This window comes from Halichoeres trimaculatus, unplaced genomic scaffold, assembly GCF_033239565.1.
Source record: "Halichoeres trimaculatus isolate MK-OKI-2021-1 unplaced genomic scaffold, fHalTri1.1 fHalTri1_scaffold_23, whole genome shotgun sequence".
Lineage (NCBI taxonomy): Eukaryota > Metazoa > Chordata > Actinopteri > Labriformes > Labridae > Halichoeres > Halichoeres trimaculatus.
This window is the reverse complement of record NW_027437201.1, coordinates 14,740,490-14,763,322: the sequence shown is the minus strand read 5'-3', so window position 1 is coordinate 14,763,322 and position 22,833 is coordinate 14,740,490. Positions and strand designations below refer to the sequence as shown.

At 41.9% G+C, this 22,833-nt stretch overlaps 2 protein-coding genes across 6 annotated transcripts; one reads left to right on the top strand and one right to left on the bottom strand.

The window, feature by feature from the left end:
- Positions 1 to 25: 25 nt before the first annotated feature.
- Positions 26 to 9,489, top strand: slc16a3b (solute carrier family 16 member 3b). 4 transcript variants are annotated; one of them, XM_074662672.1, is made up of 6 exons: positions 26 to 65; positions 4,068 to 4,309; positions 4,390 to 4,533; positions 5,193 to 5,800; positions 7,437 to 7,617; positions 8,163 to 9,489. In XM_074662672.1, exons 2-6 carry the CDS (start codon positions 4,087 to 4,089, stop codon positions 8,477 to 8,479), a joined length of 1,473 nt encoding a protein of 490 aa, XP_074518773.1. In that variant the 5' UTR covers positions 26 to 65; positions 4,068 to 4,086; the 3' UTR covers positions 8,480 to 9,489. The 4 variants fall into 4 exon arrangements, with proteins under 4 accessions (XP_074518773.1, XP_074518772.1, XP_074518775.1 ...); XM_074662671.1 differs by having other exon boundaries at positions 27 to 65; positions 4,065 to 4,309; XM_074662674.1 differs by having other exon boundaries at positions 36 to 70.
- Positions 9,490 to 12,252: 2,763 nt separating this feature from the next.
- On the bottom strand, positions 12,253 to 21,139 carry csnk1db (casein kinase 1, delta b). 2 transcript variants are annotated; one of them, XM_074662677.1, is made up of 10 exons: positions 20,650 to 21,139; positions 18,187 to 18,297; positions 17,313 to 17,461; positions 16,889 to 17,117; positions 16,617 to 16,787; positions 16,366 to 16,514; positions 16,029 to 16,197; positions 15,785 to 15,924; positions 15,338 to 15,409; positions 12,253 to 13,787 (listed from the first exon to the last, which is right to left on the bottom strand). In XM_074662677.1, the coding sequence occupies exons 1-9, from the start codon at positions 20,723 to 20,725 to the stop codon at positions 15,377 to 15,379; spliced, it is 1,227 nt and encodes a 408-aa protein (XP_074518778.1). In that variant the 5' UTR covers positions 20,726 to 21,139; the 3' UTR covers positions 12,253 to 13,787; positions 15,338 to 15,376. The 2 variants fall into 2 exon arrangements, with proteins under 2 accessions (XP_074518778.1, XP_074518776.1); XM_074662675.1 differs by lacking the exon at positions 15,338 to 15,409.
- Positions 21,140 to 22,833: the final 1,694 nt, after the last annotated feature.

Here is a 22,833-nt window from a genome sequence, read left to right as displayed (position 1 = left end):
GGACGAGAGCGCGCATACGCGGTTGTGTAGAAGCGCTCGTGAGGAGGGAGACATCATCTCAGCAGGTAACGTGAGTTCATTTCATACATTCCTTTTCTTTCAACATGATTTGTATCTGTGTGGCTGACTTTATTAAGTGTACTTTCTTTTTATGTAAGCTGGTTCCGTCCACTGTGAGGAGTAACAGGTGTGCTGATGCCAACAGGCTGGGAAAGATGAATTGAGAGTGTATTAAATGGCATTAATAGAACAGTGTGAGTACAGATTATCCTCAGAGGGTTATTATGACTTGTTATTATCACCGACAGCCCATCAGTTATAAACTTGTCGGATCAGATCAGGTCTTCCTCGGGGATGTACATTAAAGACCCACGCCTTGCTCCTCACGTAGGCAGCCGGTGAGCCCTCACGCGGTGTACCCCAAGTCCGTCTGTCGCCTTTCATTTCATGGGGCCGGAGATGACTGATGAGGCTTATTATGTCGCTGTACTTTGTGTTATCTAAACAGGAAATTATAACACGGAATGGCTCTCAGGTAAAACAATGGCCGCAGCTGGAAGAGGTTTAAACGGAAGATTCGTTATTGCCTATCAAATACGAAAGGTTTCGATGTCCACGTTCTCAAGTGAATACTGGATGTGATGTAAAGTAAAAATAGGAATCAGTGTTTTCTTTTTCATTCGTTGAAACAACTAATGGGAAAAACCAGGAACCAGGAGTTGTCCGAGCGGATGTTGTCCGCTTCGCGGCGCGCTGAACGCGGCGTCGTTTCCATGATTCAGAGGGTGCTGATGAGGTGAACGTGATGAAACAACGCTCAAAGTTTGTACCCTCCTCGTTGTTCTGGATGTGACGCAGAGGGAGAGTCACGGTGCCTACGTGCGCAAGGCGGCATCCACGAGACTGCTGCTGCTCCTGATGATGTCAAGACAGAGCATCATCTGTACTTTACGCATCATGGAGCCAAATGGCCACATGATACATCAAGTAAGGAAATAATGATGATACTCTGAATGGTGTATCGAGGCTGGTATTAACCGTAAATCATTTGAATCTCTCGATGCCAGTGCGCGGTTTATTATAGGCAAGTTTTCTGTCCAAACGGGAGCATAACCGTGTCACAGCATTCATCCCTATAGCTGAAAGCTGGTGATACTTGATTATGGTTGGACACAGCCTGTGTGAACCATCTGACCTGGTTGTTTTCAGCCCTGCTGGTCTCCTCTCCAGCAGCTCCTGCCTGCTCCATGTATGGTGAAGGATGTGATGTCAAATATAACTCCAGTAAGGAGGACTGATTTGTGGCACTACAAAGGGAGCAGACATTGAGCTTTTAATCTTTGTACTGTGTTCTTTTCTTCTTCTTCTCAGTCTCTTTAATGTGAGGAAAGTGACCACAATGATTTAAGGTAGGGTTAAGACACGTTTAGAAGTGGGGAAAGTGTATTTCTCCAAAGCTAATTCAAACTTTTATGAACAAACCACTTGAGAGGATGCCTTTAGTCAGTACAGACACTTGGTATATTATAAGGAAAAAGTGCATTAAATAAATCTCAGTAAATGAACTTTAGAATCTTATGCACAAAATTGTTTCCCAACTAAAAGCAAGATCTTGGTCCAGACCAACACCAGATATAAAACAGTGTATAGCCTACCTGTCACTGCTGTAGCAACATTGTATATCAATTCTGGACTCTTGTTGAGTCTAAGTAACTCTGTTTTGTGGTATAATTTTCTGTACTGTTTTGTCATTAATGTGGATCTAAAGTTCTCAATACAGTCTTGAAAAAAATAATTCAACCAAAATGACCTACATGTCAGAACAGGTTGAATTAAAGGAACTTAGAGCTCCTGTGAGGATTTTTTAGCTGGTTATAAAACAGCCTGACATGTCTCTATATGACATAAAAATGCAAACATGGTCTCTACATGACCCTGTGCTTGCAGCTGGGTAGGCGTCTGATGAATGAGTTGCAACCGAGAAGTGAAGGTAATGCAAGAACCTGCAGTTTTTCAAGTGTCCACTAGAGGCTGGTTACAAAAGTAGAGGACTCCACATGATGTGCCTTTTTCATCACCAAAATTAAAACTAGAGAATCCCTCAAAGAGCGCTGACCCCCGCTAAGCATAATGTGATTGTCACACAACACTTTCGTCTTACTTTAATGTTATACTCCCTTTCAGCAGACTGTTTGCTACAATTTGGTGTTAGCTGCAGGTTTGTATGACAATTTCTTACCCGACAGTTTTGAAATTATGATGACCCAGTACATGTTTCATATTTCGGATCTTAGTAACCAGAATATTACCAGGATCTGGATCGTACTTTAACATCTGTCAGAAATTATGGTGACCTTGTCTTGTATTGCTTTGCAAAGCAATCCGACCATTTATCATGGAGTTATATACACATATGGTGAAAACGGCCCTATCTCACAATGATAAAGAATCCTTTAAAAAAAAAAATCCTGGATCCAGACGGTGATCACCTTCAAAATGTAATCACTTCTTCCTTATCCTATTCTGAACATTTCCTGAAAATTTCATGAAGATCTGTTTGTTACTTTTTGAGTTATGTTGTTCACAGACAAACAAACAGACAAACAAACTCTCCCGAAAACACAACCTCCTCCCCTAACAAAAGTTAATGGGATGCAGCTCATACAGTTATCGTCACATCTGAGCTGATAGACAATGGGTGACTTGTAGCTGTTTGCTTGGAGCCCGCCTCCTTTGCCTGTGTCTACATCACAGCTAAAACGTAAAGGCTATCCACAATAAAAGAAATATGAATCCTGCTTAATTAAATTCATCAGGATTAGAAGATGGTGAGACACAGAATAATTTATTTGAAGTGTTTGGAAAGTCCTTTATGTAGCTTACTGTGTATTATTATGGCGTTGGTCGTATCAAGGGCATGGCAAGAACAAGTGAGAGGCTGATAAAAAGGTCATTGTAGGAGCAAAAAAGCAATAAGAAAACCAAAGGGTTATAGACAATAGATATGACTCCATCTTGTTTATAAGTAAGCAGGTGTGTTTGACTACAGAGAAGTGACATAAAGTTGCAGAGAAACAGTCAGGAAACAGAAGCAATAAAAAATTGTACAGGAAATGGGTGTGTGTGTGTGTGTGTGCGTGTGTGTGTGTGTGTGTGTGTGTGTGTGTGTGTGTGTGTGTGTGTGTGTGTGTGTGTGTGTGTGTGTGTGTGTGTGTGTGTGAGAGAGAGAGAGAGTGTGTGAATATGTGTCTTTAAAAGGCCAAAGAGGAAGCTCTATCTGTCCTCACAGGCTGTCAACAATAAATCCCCCACAGCAGATACCATGCACCCATATTTACACCCCCCACCAAAATAAACACAATACACACATACTTTTCAACACACACACACACACACACACACACACACACACACACATACACACAGGCTCAAATGGAAGGGCAGTGTTCCAGGAAATTCATTTCAGACAGGCTATTCAAAGTGCATTAAAGAAGCATTAATACATTAAAACAGGAGACAACAGACCAAATATGGAAATTAATTTAAAGGCAATAAAAAACGGAACAAAAGAAAGCTCAAAGATGTTTTTGTGACTTAATTATTGAGAAGCTGCAGTGAACACCGAGGCGTTAGGATGCTGCACAGTGAGTAAATCGGACATGTATTCAGGCCCAGCACCAATTAGTTCTTTATAGTCGAGTAATAGGATTTTCAAACCTATTCTCTGACTCACAGGATACACTGGGAGATTTAAGACTGGGCACAAAGTGCTCCACTTTCTGTGTGCTGGGGAGGACTCCGCTGCTATCCAGGCTAACACTGGCTGAGCCTGACAAAACAAAGGCAGAAAGAAAGAAAGGTGGTAGTAAGCTGATACTGTACCTGTCAGGGCGTATTACAACACTGAGAAGTCTCGCTTGTTTTTGTGCAGGCCTGTTTCTAAAATTCAGAGCCTAAAAATGTTGATTGTGCATACAGTGCAGGTGTAGCTTGTTTCACTAAAACACATCAATAAAAAGACAGTTCATTATATTTCCATGTTTTTATTTTTCCTCTGTCTACAGCAGAGTAGCAACAGAGAGCATCATGGGAGGAGCAGTGGTCGATGACTCGCCTCCTGGAGTGAAGGCCCCAGACGGCGGCTGGGGTTGGGCGGTGTTAATTGGCGGCTTCGTCATCACCGGTTTCTCATACGCTTTTCCAAAGGCGGTCAGCGTCTTCTTCAAGGAGCTGATCCGAGAGTTTGGAGTCGGATACAGCGACACGGCATGGATCTCATCCATACTGCTCGCCATGCTTTACGGCACAGGTAGACAACTACAAAACACGTCTGTTATTGATTGAATTGTGTAAAAACTGGGCATGTGTTGACTATGTGTGTTTTCTCAGGGCCTCTGTGCAGCGTGTTGGTGAACAGGTTCGGCTGTCGGCCGGTGATGATGGTGGGAGGGTTTTTTGCTTCACTGGGGATGATTCTTGCCTCTTTCGCCACCAGCATCATCCACATCTACCTCTGCACAGGAGTCATTACAGGTAGAGCTACAAACTACATCCTAACACACTCAGGAAAACATTGGTGTGTCTGGCTTCTTGTCTGGTGGTTCCTGGGATGAGCTCAGTGGATGGACTCTCCTCCTGCTGGTCTTTGAAAAGACTGCAAATTTTGGTTTCACTTTTTAGATAAAGATGCTTCATCCACTTTTCAGCCCATTTTCTATCACAAAAAGATATAAATTAACAGTGTTTTATCTTAGTGCTGTCCAATCCTTTTACTTTACTCCTCTACTGGTAAATTCCAATTCTTTGTCTCCATCCTTTTTGGTGTTTATTCCTTTCTCCCCTCATGTCTCTCTCGACATAATGAGCTTGGTAACAGGAGAAGTTTGCTCTCCAGGCTGTCTGCCTGAAAGACGTGCCACACTTGTCCCTGGAGATCAAACCGGCTCAAACCGAGTTGCATTGTGTAAGGCCAGGCACCCAGGGTGCTGAGCAGGAATGAGTAAATATTCATTTCCTTCGTTAGCTTCCGATGAGATTTTTGAGTGGTCTGCAGAGGACTACAGAGAAAAACAGACATGATTCTTAGTTTTGTGCCCTCTTTGCACAAACCTTGGCCGCTGGATAGATGATTTTGTTGTGTGTGTTTTCTAAGAGTAGGTTATTTCTGTAACACTTCCCGTCTCTCTACTCAGGTCTAGGTCTGGCGTTGAACTTCCAGCCGTCTCTCATCATGCTGAATCGATACTTCAATGAGAAACGACCTCTGGCGAACGGCCTGGCAGCTGCAGGCAGTCCAGTGGCGCTCTGCTGCCTCTCCCCTCTGGGACAGGTTCTCCAGTATCATTACGGCTGGAGGGGAGGCTTCCTCATTCTGGGAGGGCTGTTGCTGAACTGCTGTGCCTGTGCTGCCCTCATGAGGCCTTTAGTGCCTCCAAAGAAGTCCCAGGATGTTGAGCTGAGTGACCCAACAGTCGTAGAGGAGAAGAAGCCTCTTCCTAAGAAGAAGCTGTTGGACTTCAGCGTGTTCAGAGACAGAGGATTCCTCATTTATACTGTTGCTGCGTCTGTCATGGTCCTGGGCTTGTTTGTGCCTCCTGTGTTTGTGGTGAACTACGCTAAAGGCCTTGGCTACGAGGACACAAAGTCTGCATTGCTGCTCACCATCTTAGGATTTGTTGATATGTTTGCCCGGCCTACGTGTGGACTCATAGCGGGGCTTAAGTGGGTACGGCCACGATGTGTGTACTTCTTTGGCTTTGCCATCATCTTCAACGGAGTCACCGATCTCATAGGATCACAGGTAACTCTCCTCCTTTTCTGTGTCCAATATCTGCTGCTGTTAGAGCAGGCGCCCCATGTACAAAGATTGCAGACCAGGTCACACGCTCGTAGATCTATTCCTGGTGTTTCAGTTTATCAGCTCTTCAGATTCAGATATCAGAGCAATGACCAACAAGGGAAATTCTCAGTATTTACACAGTAACAAGGTCATCACGCTCACCCGAGTGTCTCAGTACAGACAGTACAGTTAATAGGGCGTGACACTAGAGGTGTACTCAGGCTGTTTGAGGCACGGAGGCAGGTAAAATATGAGGGTTATCTTCCTCCAAACCCTTGATACCCTCAGTTGGGGAGTTGATGTGTACATTAAAGCAAAACATTGAGAGATTTTACATTTTAAACACTTGATTCCTTGTATTATGTTGAATACTTATATCAGTGTTTGTGATGAGAATACATTTCTAAAAAAAGGGAAAAGAAGATAATGAAAATATAGAAAACATTTGATGCAAAGTCAAAGAAAAAAACTCAAAATTCAACCTGGTGTTTTTTAAAATGACGTAGTTTTTTAATATATACCATTTTTTCAAGATTAACTGATAGTACACTGAAATAAAAGAAGACTTTCAGGGGTGTTAACTCATAAGCCAACATCACAGCCAAACATAAACAATAAGAAAAATATATTAATCAAGCACTAAATAGCATTGTATTTTCTACAAAGAACTCCAAAAAACATGTTTTTTTATTTTCTATTCTTTTGAAGGCAATCTTGGAAAACTTTTCCATTGGACAGTCAATCTCTCAGAGAAACATGTGGAGGACATTTTATTAGATTTAGCCAATGGAGGGGCATCCAGAAGGCTCTCTGTTATATTGAATTCAAAACAAGGGCATCCAGAGGACACTTTTTTATATTTTTGACAAGAAAAGAATTCAGAAAGCTCCATCTTTCTTTTTATTCACAAATGTCATAAAAACATAAGGTTATAAACTGCACAGCCAATAGAAAAACCCAGTTCTGTCATCCTACAGACGTCTGAACTTCAATCATTCTCTCAAAAATAAAGCAGAGTCTGCTTAAATGAAGCTGAACTCCTTTCACAATAACTTCCTTTGAGGCTCAGTGGCTTTGGTTCATTACTGGGTAAAACTATCTGACGTAACATCTTCTTCCGCTGTGTCACGGGAAGCACCACCCATCATCATTTCTCATGAAATTCCCTGAAAATAACCCACTGAAAGAAAAAAAAAAAAGGTGTTGTTGACACTCAGAGGCTCAAACTGTAATGGTGTCTGACTTCACAGAGTGGGTCAGAGAGGTAGAGCTGTTCTCAAAGGGAGGAAAAACTTAACTATACCCACAGGAGTTGCTGCTCTTTCTTTTACTTTGTGTCATGTACATTTAGAGCAATTCAACCACAAGAGCTGAGGAGCCCAAATCAAATCAAACCAGTTTAGCATCCATACATCAATGTTCTTCTAGCAAAAATAAGAGTTTAACAAACTTCAAACGGACACCAGACTATTCAAAAACTAGGGACAAAAAACTATTCCCTGTCAAAACTTAATTAGCACCTTGCAAAACTGGATCAATGGTGTGTGCGTCTTCCATTAATCTGGTCTCACATGTGTAAATCTTTCCATCCCTGCAGGCAAATGACTATTTAGGTCTGGTGGTTTTCTGTATCTTCTTCGGGATGTCGTACGGCATGGTGGGAGCACTGCAGTTTGAAGTTCTCATGGCCATCGTTGGGACAGAGAAGTTCTCCAGCGCCATCGGCCTGGTGCTGCTGATGGAGGCTATTGCCGTGCTGGTGGGACCTCCTGGAGCAGGTCAGTTTTTGTACGATCACGGTGAGATGTTTGTTCTAGTAAATACGTCTTTATTATGTTGTTATCGTGTAATGCCGTTTCGTGTCAGTGCAGAGATGATGGAAACAAACAGAGAGATTACAGCAAGCAAAAGTTCACGACTGGATTTAAACAGCTGTTCAGGGTAACAGTCTTAACCACAAATCCACGAAGAGGCCTCGGCTGACCCTTTATGAGTACATTAGCTCCTTTAAGTCACGTAAGCTTTGACGGCATCCCAAATCCACCACTTTGCCCCGTGCCCCCCTTTTGTGCGCAGCCCTGCTGAGGGTATGGTGTCCGAGTTTTTGTAACAGGATTGAAGTCACCCAGATATCAGACATCTGCACCAAACACCAGATTCCCAGAATACTTTTCTGTCTGATTCAGTGGATAAAAAGGACAATGGTTGCAGAGAAAGATGCCAAGATCCTCTCTGATGATCATGCAATTCAATGTCGTCTTTGTTGTTTTTTGCAGCTGGATAATAAATGCATTCATCTTGATAATCATATTCTCCTCCCCAGGTCGCCTCTTGGACGCCACCCACCAGTACATGCATGTCTTCTTGCTGGCGGGATGTGAGGTCACTCTGGCAGCCTTCATCATCTCTTTGGGAAACTTCTTCTGCATCAAGAAGAAACCACAGGATCCAGGGGCGAAGCTGGAGATGGCCATGAGTGCCACAGAGAGGGACGGGCTGAACCCCGGGCGGCAGGAGGACGAGCAGGGAGAGGAGGAGCTGAAAGGTCGGAACGGAGAGGTCGGTACTGAGAAAGCAGAGAATGTGGTGATGGGGGAGGAGAACGGGAAGATAGAGGAAGAGGAGAGCACATCGATATGAAGACGAGTAAGACTGGAAACTTAGAGGACTTGTGAGAAGAAAGGATGAGGAATAAGCGTCTGAGAGCGAGAGGGAACAATGTAGAGTAACAAAAACACCTTTAAGTTCAATTTCAGGTTGACTTAAGGGAACAAAGAGCAGAGAGGTCCATCAACTGGTTTTACCTGATTCTGTCATAATCATAGACTTTACATGAGAAGTTTCCAGCCACTGCAACTGATGCAGCACGCTTTAAAAAAAAAAAAAAAAAACTATGCTGCCTTACTATTTACTCTGGGTCAATAATTCACTAAGTGAACATCAAAACTTGAATAATAGAAGCTGAGACTCTAAACTCACAAAAGAAACGTCATCTTGGATGGTAACGCCAGTGTAAAGTCTCATTTTTACATTAACATCCTTAAAATCTGACTGATTTCAGTAACTACACGCCCTCTGCTGGTTGGTACAGGAACAGCAGGTTCAAGTCACTACCTACACTTGTCAAACACAAGACTTCTTGTGTGCAGTCTATGATTATAAATGTGACATACTGATGTTAAATATATATTAATGTAATGTTTGAGTTTGTGTAGAGTCATGGTACGGTCTAGATGCTGCAGTCATCGTTTGGTGTAGAAATTCGCCACATTACTGCGACGAATACATGCTGCCTAAGTAAGCTACCTACTCTGTAGTGCTGCCTAGAACAAAGATACGTTTTTTGAGGGTTTTTTTTGCACTTTCATTATTTTTTTTAATCATGCAAATACTATTTTCTGTATTTAGGACTCAAGCTTCTACAAAACCAATTCTTAAATCTAGAAACACCAACAGAATTTGATGGCTTGCAAATAGTGTAAAGTCTGAAAGGAAACCGTGCAGACATCAGATGTTAAAACAAACAAAAAAAAAGAGTAATGTTCTTGACAAAGATCTTCTTGTTTAAATGTTCCACACATTTAAAAAACTTGTAGTACCTCTTCCCTGAACAACACATCAGTGTAGAATCTCAGTAGAATGGTTTAGGTTCAACTTCAATTTGTGGATTCAAAGACTATTTTTGGAGCCCATGCTGTGATTTCCACTACAGACTCACGACTGTCCTGAAGTTTTCATCCATCCAGTATTGGTTTTAGTCCTTTCTCCAGATTCTCTGAAAATTATTGATCACGAAATCCACCAATTCTTTCAGGAACATTATTCTGAAAGTGTTGCACTATATGCACATACTGCCTCTTTTCCAATCCTCCCTTCTGTTAGACTCCACATGTCCACATGTAGCCGTGTATCTGGGAAACCGCATACATTTTTATACCTTTAAGCCTGTCATCCACACGAAACTGCAGTTTTGCATCGTGAAAAATGATGTTTTCAGAAATCTCAGAAAGTGAAGATTTTCAAAAACTATGGTTTCATGGTTTGTGTAAACCCTGGGAAACTGAGTTTTTGGTTCTCAAACGTCACAGCTGAATGATGGGGGCTCATTTTGATTGGCTGGCAAGGCGAGTCGCACTTATCGGCTTGAAGCATCTGGTTTTCCTGGTGTGTGTGGACGAAATTATTTTCAAAAATTAATGAGGGGGAGATATTTGGTTTTGAAGATGCCCAACTACATATGTACAAGGCGTCAGCTGCTGTTTAGAAGCCTTCTTACATATGATCATGTGACTAACCTGTCTTAAATTAACTAGATTGGTCAGCAGAAGAACCTGCATGTGTTTTTGTTTTCAGTAATCCAATCCAGCATTCTGTTGCCCCATCACATATTTTGAATGTGCTACCAGCACCAAACTAAAGGTGAGCTTATACATTTTCATAAAACCGTTTTTATGTTCCAAGATTCAATTTGATCCAAATCTGACATTTTACACTGAGTCCCAACAATTTGGGGGTCATAAGTGTTGTACGCTTCTTTCCCTGTCCAAACTTCACTCATGGTCAACTGACTGGCTCCATTAACTAGTTTTAGAATTCTCAACTTTAAGTCACCACTAAACGGTGACGGATGCACTCCACATTAACCAGCCTGTTACAGTATATGGACCTTAAGACCCGGATATAATTTCAGGATGCTGCTTCAAAGCTCCTAATTATCTGAAACATGGGTGCTGCACTTTTTTATCAATAGCAAATGATTATTTATTGTTATTTAATGCAACAGCAGAAAGATTGATCATGTTCAAGATGCAGATATTGAGATAATTTAGGAACTCGGCCCTCATCTGCCCTGGGCTCCTACATGAGCCAGCAACTCCCAATATAAGTGTGTAGCAATGAGGAAGTAAGTTAAGATGATTTTGCTTATATGTTCACGATCATGTCATATTTTGACTGAATTGATTTAAAATTTTGACTTTATTTTGGACATTTGGATCCAGGACACAGTTTTCATAAATTGAGTTACAGATTACCTTTGTGAAAAGAGTCATGGTGTTATTGACTGTTTGCAGTCAGGGCTTTAAAAATGTTTTTTATTTGGGAATGGTTTTAACATTTTCATACTTGAAAGCCTTGATCATGTTTTAAGTGTGCAGCGTTCTGTCTTCTCCCAGTTTTCAACTAACACCAGCATATTTCAGATTTAAGACAAGAAAACCTCTGATCATCACATACTCATCGCTGAAAGCAATGAGAAGTCTCTGTCATGTTGTTTTCACGATTCCTGCGTGCTACTTTAAAGTGACTTCATCCAATTGAAGTGCTGAACACGTCGGGACACTGGATTAAATGTTGTTAATCCGGCTGCTGTGTATGCTCAGCTGATGAATGTATTAAATGTCCCGTGATGTCTCCGCTGCTCTGTAAGAGTCTGCCTCATGTCGTTGCACTGAAACCTGCTGTTAACTGTTGGCTTGATGCAGAATGTTGTGATTTACTGTGTGTACTCCATGCTTCCTGCGTGTTTCATCTCCACAGTCAGCAGAGTGAAAAAATGTAACTTATTCTATTTTTGAGTGATATTTAACACCACACAGGCATGTGATGCCTGTTTTTCCCCAAATAAATATATCTACTGTTGAGAAAAACAAACAAATCAATTCTTTGTTTTTAGGTTTGTCTTTTGTAAGCGGTAATACTTTAGTCCATGAACACACAGGTGCTTTTTTCTACAGCAGAATCTACATCTGACACAGGTGTGGCCTATTTTATAACACTGATGAGCCAAATTCTGACCACTAACAGGTTGAGTTCACATCACCAATGATCCCTAAGCAACTGCAACCATCACACTGTAGAAACTGAAAGTTTCTTTCAAGATATTCAAAGGAGATAAATGTTGTCTGTATTAATTAAAAAGAAATCTGAAAATGAGGTCAGAAAAAATGACTTGTCAAGTTTTATGAAATCAGAATAATGTCTTAATACAAGTAACTAAACAAATGTCATCTTTGTTTTTTAATATCTCCCAGCAATACATTTTTCTGGGCTAAATCAGAATAATGTGACTTATATTAAGTCTTTAACACTTGCTTGGATTTTATTTTTTGCAGTGCAGAGTTTGAGTAATGCAGCAAAGAACATATTGTCCTAAAAACTGTGTTGCAAGCCTAAAATTGGGTGAAACAACCGAATGGAAAGCAGCCGAATAATCGTGGTCAGAGTGTTTTCTGCTTTTCTGTTTGTAGTTCTTAAAGGTTAGTGCAATAAGCAGCTGAATTTCATGCACTATGTCATGTTAATTTGATCTTAAAAAACACTGCATATATGAAGGAGAACGCTCTGGTTTTGGTCCAAAGATTTGTTTAGATCCATGTTCAAAGCAAGGAAACATAGAAGATACAAGTTATTCATTTATTTACACTTTAAGTACACAAATACAGTGGCAAATATAAATGTGAGAAAGTAAATCTTGCTGATCTGGTCGCTTACGTAATTCAATAGGTGTAGAGTGTCTGACCAAAGAGGTCAAAGGTCAAAATCACAAACTTGAGTATGAGCAGCCGCAAGAATGAATTACAACAGGGCTGTTAGAGGAGCAGAGGGTTAGTATTAGTGTCAGACGAGTTGAGTCAGATATAAAAACCCTTAAAAGATGCTGCTGAAGAAGCCGGGAGGGAGGAAAGTCAGCTTCTGTCGTCAACAAAGAGTTCATTTCCTGTTGGTGCAGAAGCATGAAGCCTCTCACACAGAGAGCAGGAGACGACAGCATGTTGTACAAAACTTCTCACATTCAGTGCAACATCTCCGCTGTCTGTTCCATCCCCACAGCTCTAATACACTAAAGGGGGGTGGCCCAGAGCTCAGACTTCATCCCTAAAGGTCCATGAAACAAAAAATGTGAGAAAACATTTACACATCAATATTACAAGTTAATTCACAGCTTCCAAATAAGACCAGTAAGAAAAATTTGAGTGTTTATCTGTACACGATGAATATCTGGTCACATGACCCCCTCACCCCCTCATAAAGTGCACTTCTTTTGTACCGAACACTAAAAAAGGGGGGAGGGCTCATTAGACAGAACACCAGAGCACATCTGGAGCTGCACACACAGAACAGCTCGTCAACACACGAGCAAGCACGCAACCTTTCTGCACCCGATACCAAAGCGCACGTTTGGTATGTTCTTGGGTTCGGTCTGGCTCGAGCCTCCACGCCTGACTCTGAAGGCTCACCTCTTAAACATGCAAAGAAGTACTTTCTTTTATTAATACACATGGCTATAAAGCTGCTGACGAGATCCATCAGTGCGGTTAATCAAAAAGGAAAAACGAAACAGGAAGTGGCTGGTACTGGAGGAGGAGGGAATGAAAACTGCAAATACCAATGAAAGCATCACACCTCAAAAACTACCCATACACGTATATACACAATGGAGAGCTGCTGGTTACACTGTACTGCAAAAAAAAAAAGAAGAAGAAGAAAGAGACAAAAAAACAAAGGTGTTTGTCGCGGACTATGAGTGTGGAAATGTTGGATCAGAAAGTTCCCAAAGAAGGGCAAAGGGGCCTGTTTGGTTTTCATCAGTCATTGTTCTTGAAAAGACTTTCAGGCCGCCGTGTTCGTCCTAGAAAAAGCGTGAGGAGGGTTGTGCAGTGTGTCCTGAAAAAGTGGACAGAACAGCTCCAGGGTCTGGCTTCCTTCATAGTTTGGAGAGGCCGGAGCGACGCACAGAAACAGGAGGACAGAGGGAGACACAGGGGGAGTCAGAGAGCAGTTAATGCTGCGTCTGAAGCTGGCGTCCAATGACAGCTGTAGTATTCAGAGTGGTGGTGGTTGTTTCAGTATGTCAGATTGCTTCAGGCGTTTGTGTGCCCAGTTGCAATGTGGGAGCTCATCGAGGAGCGAGAAGATGGAGACCAGCAGGTGGAACACCGGACACCATCTGCAGGAAACACAAGAAACCAGGGGATCAAGAACACACTCCACATATGATCTAAAGACTGAGTTATTAAGCTTTCCATGTCTGATCCCTGCCACTGAACAGAGATACACAGCCTTTCAGTCCCTTCAGCATTTTTTTAAACATGAAGCCAAGTCAATGGTCATGTCAGTGTGTAGAAATGGGAATATTTAGTGAAATTCATCCTCCTGTTTGTGAAGCAACAGCTGCCTTTAAGGCCAAAAGGCCTTTTAACCCTTTATTTGTCAACTTTGTGACATTAAAAACCTCCACAACACTAATTCTTTTGCTTACAACAACTCTCTTCTTCTTTAAGCTGGTTCATTTTGTGCAACATCTCACTAAATCCAAAAAGGAGCCAGTTTGTCCATTCTGTGCTGCTGTAGAGGGAAGGAGAGAATATCTGTGACAATGGCTACAGAGTCAGAGATCATCACGTTTCTGTAGTGAAGAAGATTAAAATACAGCTTTAAGTCTGAGATAAATAAGTCTAAAGGTTTTCTTTGTCCTGTTATTAAGTGAAGGTCTACTGCAGCAACAAGTTAAAGTGCATGCAAATATAAACAGTCTCCCTACAAGGAAGACAAGAACCTGACTGTTTTATCTGATCCTACCCCATCTCTCTGCTGACATGCTGTAAACAAAAGCCATGAGAAAGCTTAACATTGACAGGTAGCTTCATACCATGCACGTGTTTAAAGTGAGAAACCAGGAAAGCAGAAATCTGCAGGTGAAAACACACCGGGCTGCACCAAGCAAGGCTGGAGGGGGTTGTGGGGTGTAGGAGGAAACATTTCTCTGGATGCTAACAGCTGCGGGCCGGCCATCTGATCGATGTGGCCTCAGGCATCAAACCAACAGCGCAAGCAACAAGCCACAGGCACAGAGCTGATTAAAAGGGGCAACCCTGAATAGGCAATGAGGGAGTTACACTCTGAGGCTCTGATGCACTTTGATGCATTATCCACTCCAGTTCTCACAGGATCTCTGCCTCCTGCTCAGATAACAGTCACAGTCTGACTGTACAGGAGGGTACAGTGCAGATATGATGTCATCCACTGCCAGGTAGAGGCGCTACCTCAGGGCTGTGAAGGTACAGATTAATATGACATTAACGGATTAGGCTTAGAGGGGAATTCCTGCTGGATTTAGACCCTGGATTGAAATATTTTGGGGTCCAAATGAAGTTCAGTCATCAAGACCCCAAACGATGCTAATATGAAGGGCCGAGGTTTGAAAAGGCAGGAACTCTCCTCTAAGTCTTAATCACATTGAATGTCAGGCTCACATGTTCAGTCCTGACTCCTGGTTGTTAAACTTCAGTATTTAAATGAAGCTGTTGATGCTGCTGAGATATTCTCCACCCTAACATGTTTTCTCATCTATCTAGAGATCTTATTGGGGACACGTGACTAAAAGTTGCTCTGGATGACAACTGCAAGAACCAGGACTGAACACAGAACTCAGAGGCAGCCTCGTGTGGAACTGGAGTGTGACCCATGCATCCCTGGTGCTAAGGGGGACGGACTCACCCGATTGTTGCCGCCGTCACACAAGGACGTGACGGGCGTCTACTTGGCGTGATGCTCGTAGGGAATGCTATTCTGAGGTTGGGGGGAGGGAGAGAGAAGGCCCAACAAGTCAAGTCAGAACCCACATCCTGCACCAAGCACACAGCTGGAGAAAACTAACGGTAGCTTTTCACTTCTCTCTGACAGGAACCCAGAGGCTGTCGGGCTTTAATAGGTTTATACCCAGACTACACATCAGTCTTAAAAACATGTAAGAGCATCACACTCCATTAACCACAGACTGATGTATTAAGAGTTTAAGCGGTAAAACGACACCTTCCATGGTGATAAAAATGACTGAACGTCAAAATGTGAGGAGATATAAACTCGCTTCTTCACTCTGCCCACACTGATGGGTTATGACATACGGTAATGATGAAGTGTGTGCATCCAAAAGCTGTCTTGTACCTGTGAGGTGGACATGCGTGACGTGTCCTGCCGTCCCGTCAGATCTGAGGAGGACACATTGACGGGAGCACCTCGGTGCAGTCGCATGCTGACCTTTCGCTCACGCTCCATACCAGACACTTGCCGAGGAGAAGTGTTCGCTGGAGATCATTAATGGAAACAAAGAATACTGTCAGCACCTTTGTATTCAAGAGAGAGAACTCCAGACGCACAGCCAATAGCAGATGAGGAAAGCTGAACTGACCTGTGTGTGATGTGGGTGTAAGCGGGGTTGGTGGGGCTCCGTCTTGTGTTCCTCGTGGTCGTCCTGATGCTGCAGGCATTCCTCTGGCTCCCGGGTTCCTTCCATGTCTGAGTCTGTCCTCCCGGTCTCTGCGCTCCCTCTCTGCATCCTCAGCTGCACGGTTGGCGCCCTTTGGACGACAGAAACAAACATTTAACACCTGCCGGCTGGTGGTGCGACAGTTAAAGACAAAGCAACCTTTACAGGGTTTATAAGAAATAGACAAAACTTTTGGTGATATTTGCTATGGCTGATGCTTCAAGAGAAAAATGATTCACGCATACGGACAAATACTCACAAACTTGAGCATGTTCCAGTCGAACACATAGTCGTAAGAGAAGCCCTGCCTGTGGAACAAGTTTCTGAAGAGCTGTCTCAGGTACGAGTAGTCTGGCTTGTCGTCGAAACGCAAGGAGCGACAGAAGTTCAGGTATGTGGCAAACTCAGCTGCAAAAAAATAAAGAGGCAAAGCCATTCACAACATATATTTTTATGACTTAGAATGATGCTTGAAAATCACCAGGAGGTGTGAAATGATCAGAGACTTACAGGGGTATCCCTTGCAGAGAACCTCAATGGGGGTGGACATTTTCTTCTCACTGATGCGTTCATACTTCTGCCTCTTGGTGGCAGCCTTCAGGCCTTGCCATGGCAGAGAGCCCAGGTTGAAATACATGAGGACATATCCCAGAGACTCCAGGTCATCACGTCTGGACTGCTCTGTGGAGAGGACAGAAGACCAGACAAAGAGTCAGTGCCATGTTCATTACATCTACGAATCAGCTGCTGAAGAGATTACGCCTTTTGAGTCTGCTCTTTACCGATCCCCAGGTGTGTGTTGATGGAGGCGTAGCGTGCTGTGCCGGTCAGGTTCTTGTTCTCGCGGTACGGGATGTGCTGGTGCGTGCGAGCGTCTCTGTACTTCTTGGCTAGTCCAAAGTCGATAATGTACACGAGGTTGCCTTTTTTGCCCAAACCCATCAGGAAGTTATCCGGCTTCACATCTCTGTGGATGAAGTTCTTGGAGTGTATGTACTCGATGCGGCTGATCTGCAGCAAGAAATAGATACAGCACATAATATTCAGCTTAGTCTACAATATTAACGTCTGGGACATCCTTTTATAGACTATGGATTAATCTTGTTAGCAGCACTGGATTAGCAGCAGGAGTAGTAACACAATCTGAGACTGTGGGCAGTGGTCTAAAGCTGTGGAGTGGTTTTTGAGTTGAGTGGGTGGTCTTACCATCTGATCAGCAAGCAGCAGGACTGTCTTGAGGCTGAACTTGCGGGAGCAGAAATTGAACAGGTCCTCCAGGCTGGGTCCCAGCAGCTCCATCACCATGACGTTGTAGTCTCCCTCTGCTCCACACCATTTTATTGTTGGGATGCCGACTGCAGAAACAAGATTTACGGCAATTACAACAGCAGAAGCACAGAGATTTTGAAAGTTCAGATGCAAAAGACTGAACTAAAAGGCTGTCTCAGATACAAAGCAGCAATCTGACACTAGGATGATAAAGAAATAATAATCATAAATTAAAATGCTACAAACTTTAGCCTTCTAACTGTTTGGGTGTGACACGTTTTCGTCATTTTTGAGTGGTCTGGCTTTTTCATACCCTATACAAGTAGTGACACAGGATCCTATAAAACATGGAAAGATACACACGGAAGCATTTGACGGCCTGTAAAACAGTGACTGATTGCTCAGAGAATTACAGCAATAAAACCTCAGTTTGCTATCCAGAGATAAAGACAGATAAGGAGATGAAAAAAGGAAAGAGGGGGAAATAGGTTTAAATCTGTCAAGAAAAACACTAAATTACATCCAGTGGATTAATACGATGGGCTTCAGCCTCTTTCCCTTGGCTTCAGGTGACTCATGCTATCACAACCTGCTGAATCCCTGTATGCATCATGTTAACATGGAGGAGGAAGAGGGTGGGTTGATGTGAGAGGATCACGTGAGAGCAGATATGAAAGGTGTAAAAGAAAGGTCATGTAATGATATATGTATCAGAGCTGGTGAGTAAACCTCGAGGACAGATGGAGATAGAAAATGTGTTGGGGCGGGATAGAGATCAGAAGTGCAGCGAGCGTGTGAGCTGATACGTCACCTCCTCCTTGCATCATCTTGTAGATCTTGCTCTCGATGTGGAGCTGGGGGTGTTTTGTCTTCACGCATTCCAACTTAATGGCGACCTCCTCACCAACTGAAATATCCGTGCCTGGAAAAGAGCAAGTGGTGGTTCATTTACTGACCTTCAAGGGTCGGTTCATCTCAGTCAGGGACAGGAATGGCATCTTGTTATTCAGATAGCTTCGGTTTAGTCTTTGGGAGTTTTGAAACATTAAACTGTTTAGCATTATTTTACATTCTGCAAATAAAAAACTGTGAACAAAAGCTGCAGATTGTCACAAATAATCTGATGCTTTATCAGTTTTCCTCTTCTTTTTTTAAATGACACGTCTTTCAGGCCCCTGTTTTACTTTTTATTTAACTTTTTCTCCATCATGATCTGTTTCTGACATAGAAACAGAAAGATGACTTCAAGTCTCTGGTCCAGGCCCATCCCTGCCCTGCAGCACATCAACACAAAGTCAGAGGCTAGGTCTTACCTGGCTTTAAAAGGGAGTCATGCGTGTTTGATTTACACTAACGGTGAGCCAAAAAGGTCACATTAAGTCAGGCCAAGCCTTGAGATTAAGCAGGAAAGGACACCTGTAGTGACGGCTGGAATACAGAACTCAATCCTTTGAACAAAAACCTCTGCTGAATGGAAAAGGAGGGCGGTATCATAAACATCCTTAATGTTTACCGTGTTAACAACTCTTACCAAACCAACCACTTTTGGACATTGTTGTATCTCAACCAGGGAAGATTAAACTAAATTAAACAAGAACTAGCGTGCATCTATATGTTTCAAGAAGGTATCAGAAATTATTTTCCTTTATCAACACCTTTTTGATTTCTAAATTGGGTATTTGCTAATATTCCTCCAATTTCAGAGCAGCAAAAAATATACATGTTCCAAAAGGTGGATACATCTTAGAAAGAAAGTCTGAGATGCTGTGAGTTAAATGTCCATTTGTTATCCATGAAAAACAGTCCTTTCAGTTGTTTGTTAGGGTGTTGTCTTGGTCTGCTTTATCATCTGCACTGGTCAAGAACAGAAAGGTCATATGATGCAAGCGCAATCTTGGAGTTGTAATTACATGCTCTGCAGGCAGACATATGCTGGGTCAACTTCTCTATTGTCATGTCTGAGCAGCTCGAAACCACACTGGCATTTGTTTCATAGGGAAGCCCTGAGTACACAGGCCTTCATACTTTGCTTTCCTGTGTCAACAACTAGTTTTGCATTTTCTCATGATAATATTGCTGATTTTGTCATGGCGATATTTTAATTGGAATAACTCACATGAAATAAAAAGCACAGTTTTTGTCTGACCGTAGTTAATAACTACAGTTGTGCACACATGTTAACATACTGTCATAGAATTTGTCAACAGAACCAATAGTTTTCCAATTCTCTTATAGAGTTTGGCATTTTCAAATCTATATCCTCCTCTAAACTACCTTTTCTCACAGGTCCTTGGAGAGTTATTTTGCTTTCTCCATGGCTTAGTATCCAGAAAATCTATACAGCTCTGGAGAAAAGTCTGCAGAGCTCTCAAACTCATCGACTATGTACACACAACACAACACTCAGGGGTATGTAAACTGTTGGTGAGGGTCATTTGGGTTATTACAGTTATCATTGTGATATTAAAAGGGAATACCTGACTATGGTGTTGCCTGATCACTGTTTTCTACACTATCAGTCAAATTTACCAAAAACTGGACAATATTTCTAGAAGTTTGTAACTTCTGAGCACAATTATTCCTTCTGATGAGTTTGCATATCAAAAGCTATTGAGCAAAGGAGCTGACAGATGCCTCGATTGTTAATTCTTCACAAACATAACAAACCACAGTCAATATGTGTATCCAGAACAGCTGTAAGATCCACTTTGAGTACTATAGTATAAAAACAGAGGTGTTAGCTTGGGTTGTAGTTTCTGTCCATCAGGTATGAGGAGCACAGACCTGGCTAACGCTAGCTGTCAGGCTCGGGTCATCTTGAAAGCCTGAATTAGCTCAGGGACAGCAGGGATCAACCAGCCAACCGAGGCTAGTTAAACATACAGCTGGCTTCACATTTCAACCAGCACAATGACAATTACAATGCGTCGTTTGAAAAGTAAAACGAAACTGTTGGCTAATCTCTGCCAAGTCTACTGTTATGTAATGTGTCAGTTAACAAGCTAATGAAATTTAGCTATATTTTGTTATTGTTAGCTCGTTTATTTCCACTCAAATCCTCCTTCCTCCTTTACTCCAGATGGCTTCACTGAATATGTCCCTTAAAAACAGATGTAAGAAAAGTAGCGTTGACTACCGCACGGATGCTGCCTAACAGTACAGTAAGTACAACATGAATCTTATATATTTCGGTCGGCATATGTTAATAATAAATGGCAGCTTACATCTAAGGAGTAAATATAAGTGTAAAGTTAACATAGCAAAGTATACTCACCCAGATAAATGTCCCCAAAAGATCCGCTACCGATTTTTCTGCCCAGTCTGTATCTGTTCCCCACTCTCAGCTCCATTTCGCCGTTAACGTTATCTAACCTCACGTCTGCTGCGTCGTTTGTATACTTAAAATTAACGCTGCTTTTCCAAGATTGTCCGTTTCAAACCGTTTGCTTCTGTCACCTCGGTAAAAAAAAAATCCACCTTCCTTCACAGCTTCACAGCCCCCTCTAATTCACCGTCCCCCTTCCCCCGGAATCCCAGTTCTTCTCTAACAATACAATTTTCACCATCACTTTTCTTTCTTTCTGGAAGACAAAGCCAGGTAATATCTATATCATCCGAAAGGGTGAAAAGCGCAGTTTATGTTCCCTGTAGATTTGAACTCATTACGATCTGTCAGAAAAAGGATGAAGACGGATTTTGTTGATAGACTTATCCTCAATCGTACGCAGCTTCACTCGGCTGTCGGATTTTTCCTTCACCGTGAAAGCTGTCATTCGCAACTGACGTCACTTCCCCTAGTAACAAAAGGCAGATCAGGGAGAATTCCTTGACCAGTTTATACATAGTGAGTCATTCATAACGTTGAAATTAGTATAAGGGAAATCTATAAAAGATAACGAAATTTTAATCTGTAAATCACTTTTTATATTTTTATTCTGCTGCTTTTAGTTTCTCTCTCTGTTTTTGCAAAATGTTTCCTCTGACTCTGACTGCATCAAAACGGCCTAAATATGTAAAATGTACACATGCTGACTTAAAAACTAGAACTGTTCTTTAAGTTTTTCTTTACTGGCATTGCTTTGTGTTTAAATTATTCCCTTAATCATCATAATGACCGAAATAGCTGTGAGTTTGTAATTAATCATTGAAAGAAGAACGCTAGGTTTCCTACTTTAAAGAATTGAAATGTTAAATATTGACATATTTAAGTTGTTCTGCCCTGCTTTCAGCTCAATTCAATATTGAGTCGACATTTCAAGAAAAATAGAAAATCAACTTATTATGACCTGAAAATAGAATTATAAAAATGTTTGCAAATACGCTTAGGGTGTCTGAAGATATCAAAAATTACAGTTTTTATCTTAAAATGTCTAAATTTTGTTTTGATCAACATTTATGTGAGAGAAAATAAGGTCCTACTCATCACCATAACAGGTCAGTGCAGTGCTGTTCCGTGACCACGCCCACTCTTCCATGGTCTCCGAATTTTTGGATTGGTTGTTCCCGGACCGGCCTCCTAGGATTTTTCTGATTGGCTGCCTCCGAAGCTCACATGGCAGACCTGCGTTGTTCTCTAGATTGGGTAACAGCCGGCACGTGCACCACGACGCTGTGCTTGGAATCTAAATGTTGCGTTCAAATCCTGTCGGGCGATTGAATACTACTTTAAAAATGTAAAAAGTGTTCTTGTGTTCCCAATTTCAAAATAATTAATTCAAGTTGCTCACACTAATCTACAGACTCCTGATAGCATTCTCCCTTTTAGTTTCGTCAACTGAAAAAATACCATGCTATCTTATAAAAACAAAAGACTATTATTTTGACATCGTAAAAAATACAAATTTTCCCCTAATTCCTTAGAATGTATGACAAATTTGTGAGATAGAAAATCGTTATATGTTTGATTCTGGTTGTTTTTTTGTAAGATTGTACCTCTGTATTTGTTCACATAGTCAATAGAGCATGGACTCCTGATATTTCCTGCAGAAATAAACATGCAGAGCAACAGCAGTTGTTTTGACTGTCGAAGAGTTTACAGGCCCTGTTGCTCAGTGTTTTTTCACTGTTTATACTGCCCTTTGTGCATAAAGCATAAATAAACATACAATCCATCTTATTCTAGTATATACTGTAACAGTTAGGATCATTAGTGATGGAGATCACCTAGTGTCAGACGACTTTGAGGTCAGACAGAGGGATTGTCTTTGTTTGTATTGGGATAGATATTTTTTGTCAATAAAGTAAAAATCGGGAACAAAAGACATGCTGACTTTCAGGCAACTTTTGAAAACAGCAAACATAAAGCTTCCGCGCTGTAGGACAGGGTGTTCTCTCAGACTGGGGGGCTGCCAGAGTAGAGAAGGTTTAATCCAATCAGACTTCATTCATGAGGGCTTTACAGATGTGACGTCAGCAGGAAGCACGCTGAGGCTGTATCCACTGAGGAAAACAAACCTGC

What these genes read in the sequence shown, in the direction of transcription:
- slc16a3b (XM_074662672.1), top strand. Translation starts at nt 4,087, where the DNA reads ATGGGAGGAGCAGTGGTCGATGACTCGCCTCCTGGAGTGAAGGCCCCA. An exon ending in CTGCACAGGAGTCATTACAG is followed by an intron (nt 4,534 to 5,192) that starts GTAGAGCTACAA and finishes CTCTCTACTCAG; the next exon opens with GTCTAGGTCTGGCGTTGAAC. An exon ending in CCGATCTCATAGGATCACAG is followed by an intron (nt 5,801 to 7,436) that starts GTAACTCTCCTC and finishes CCATCCCTGCAG; the next exon opens with GCAAATGACTATTTAGGTCT.
- csnk1db (XM_074662675.1), bottom strand. Translation starts at nt 20,725, where the DNA reads ATGGAGCTGAGAGTGGGGAACAGATACAGACTGGGCAGAAAAATCGGT. An exon ending in CAACACACACCTGGGGATCG is followed by an intron (nt 16,788 to 16,888) that starts GTAAAGAGCAGA and finishes TCCTCTCCACAG; the next exon opens with AGCAGTCCAGACGTGATGAC. An exon ending in TCTCTGCAAGGGATACCCCT is followed by an intron (nt 16,515 to 16,616) that starts GTAAGTCTCTGA and finishes ATTTTTTTGCAG; the next exon opens with CTGAGTTTGCCACATACCTG.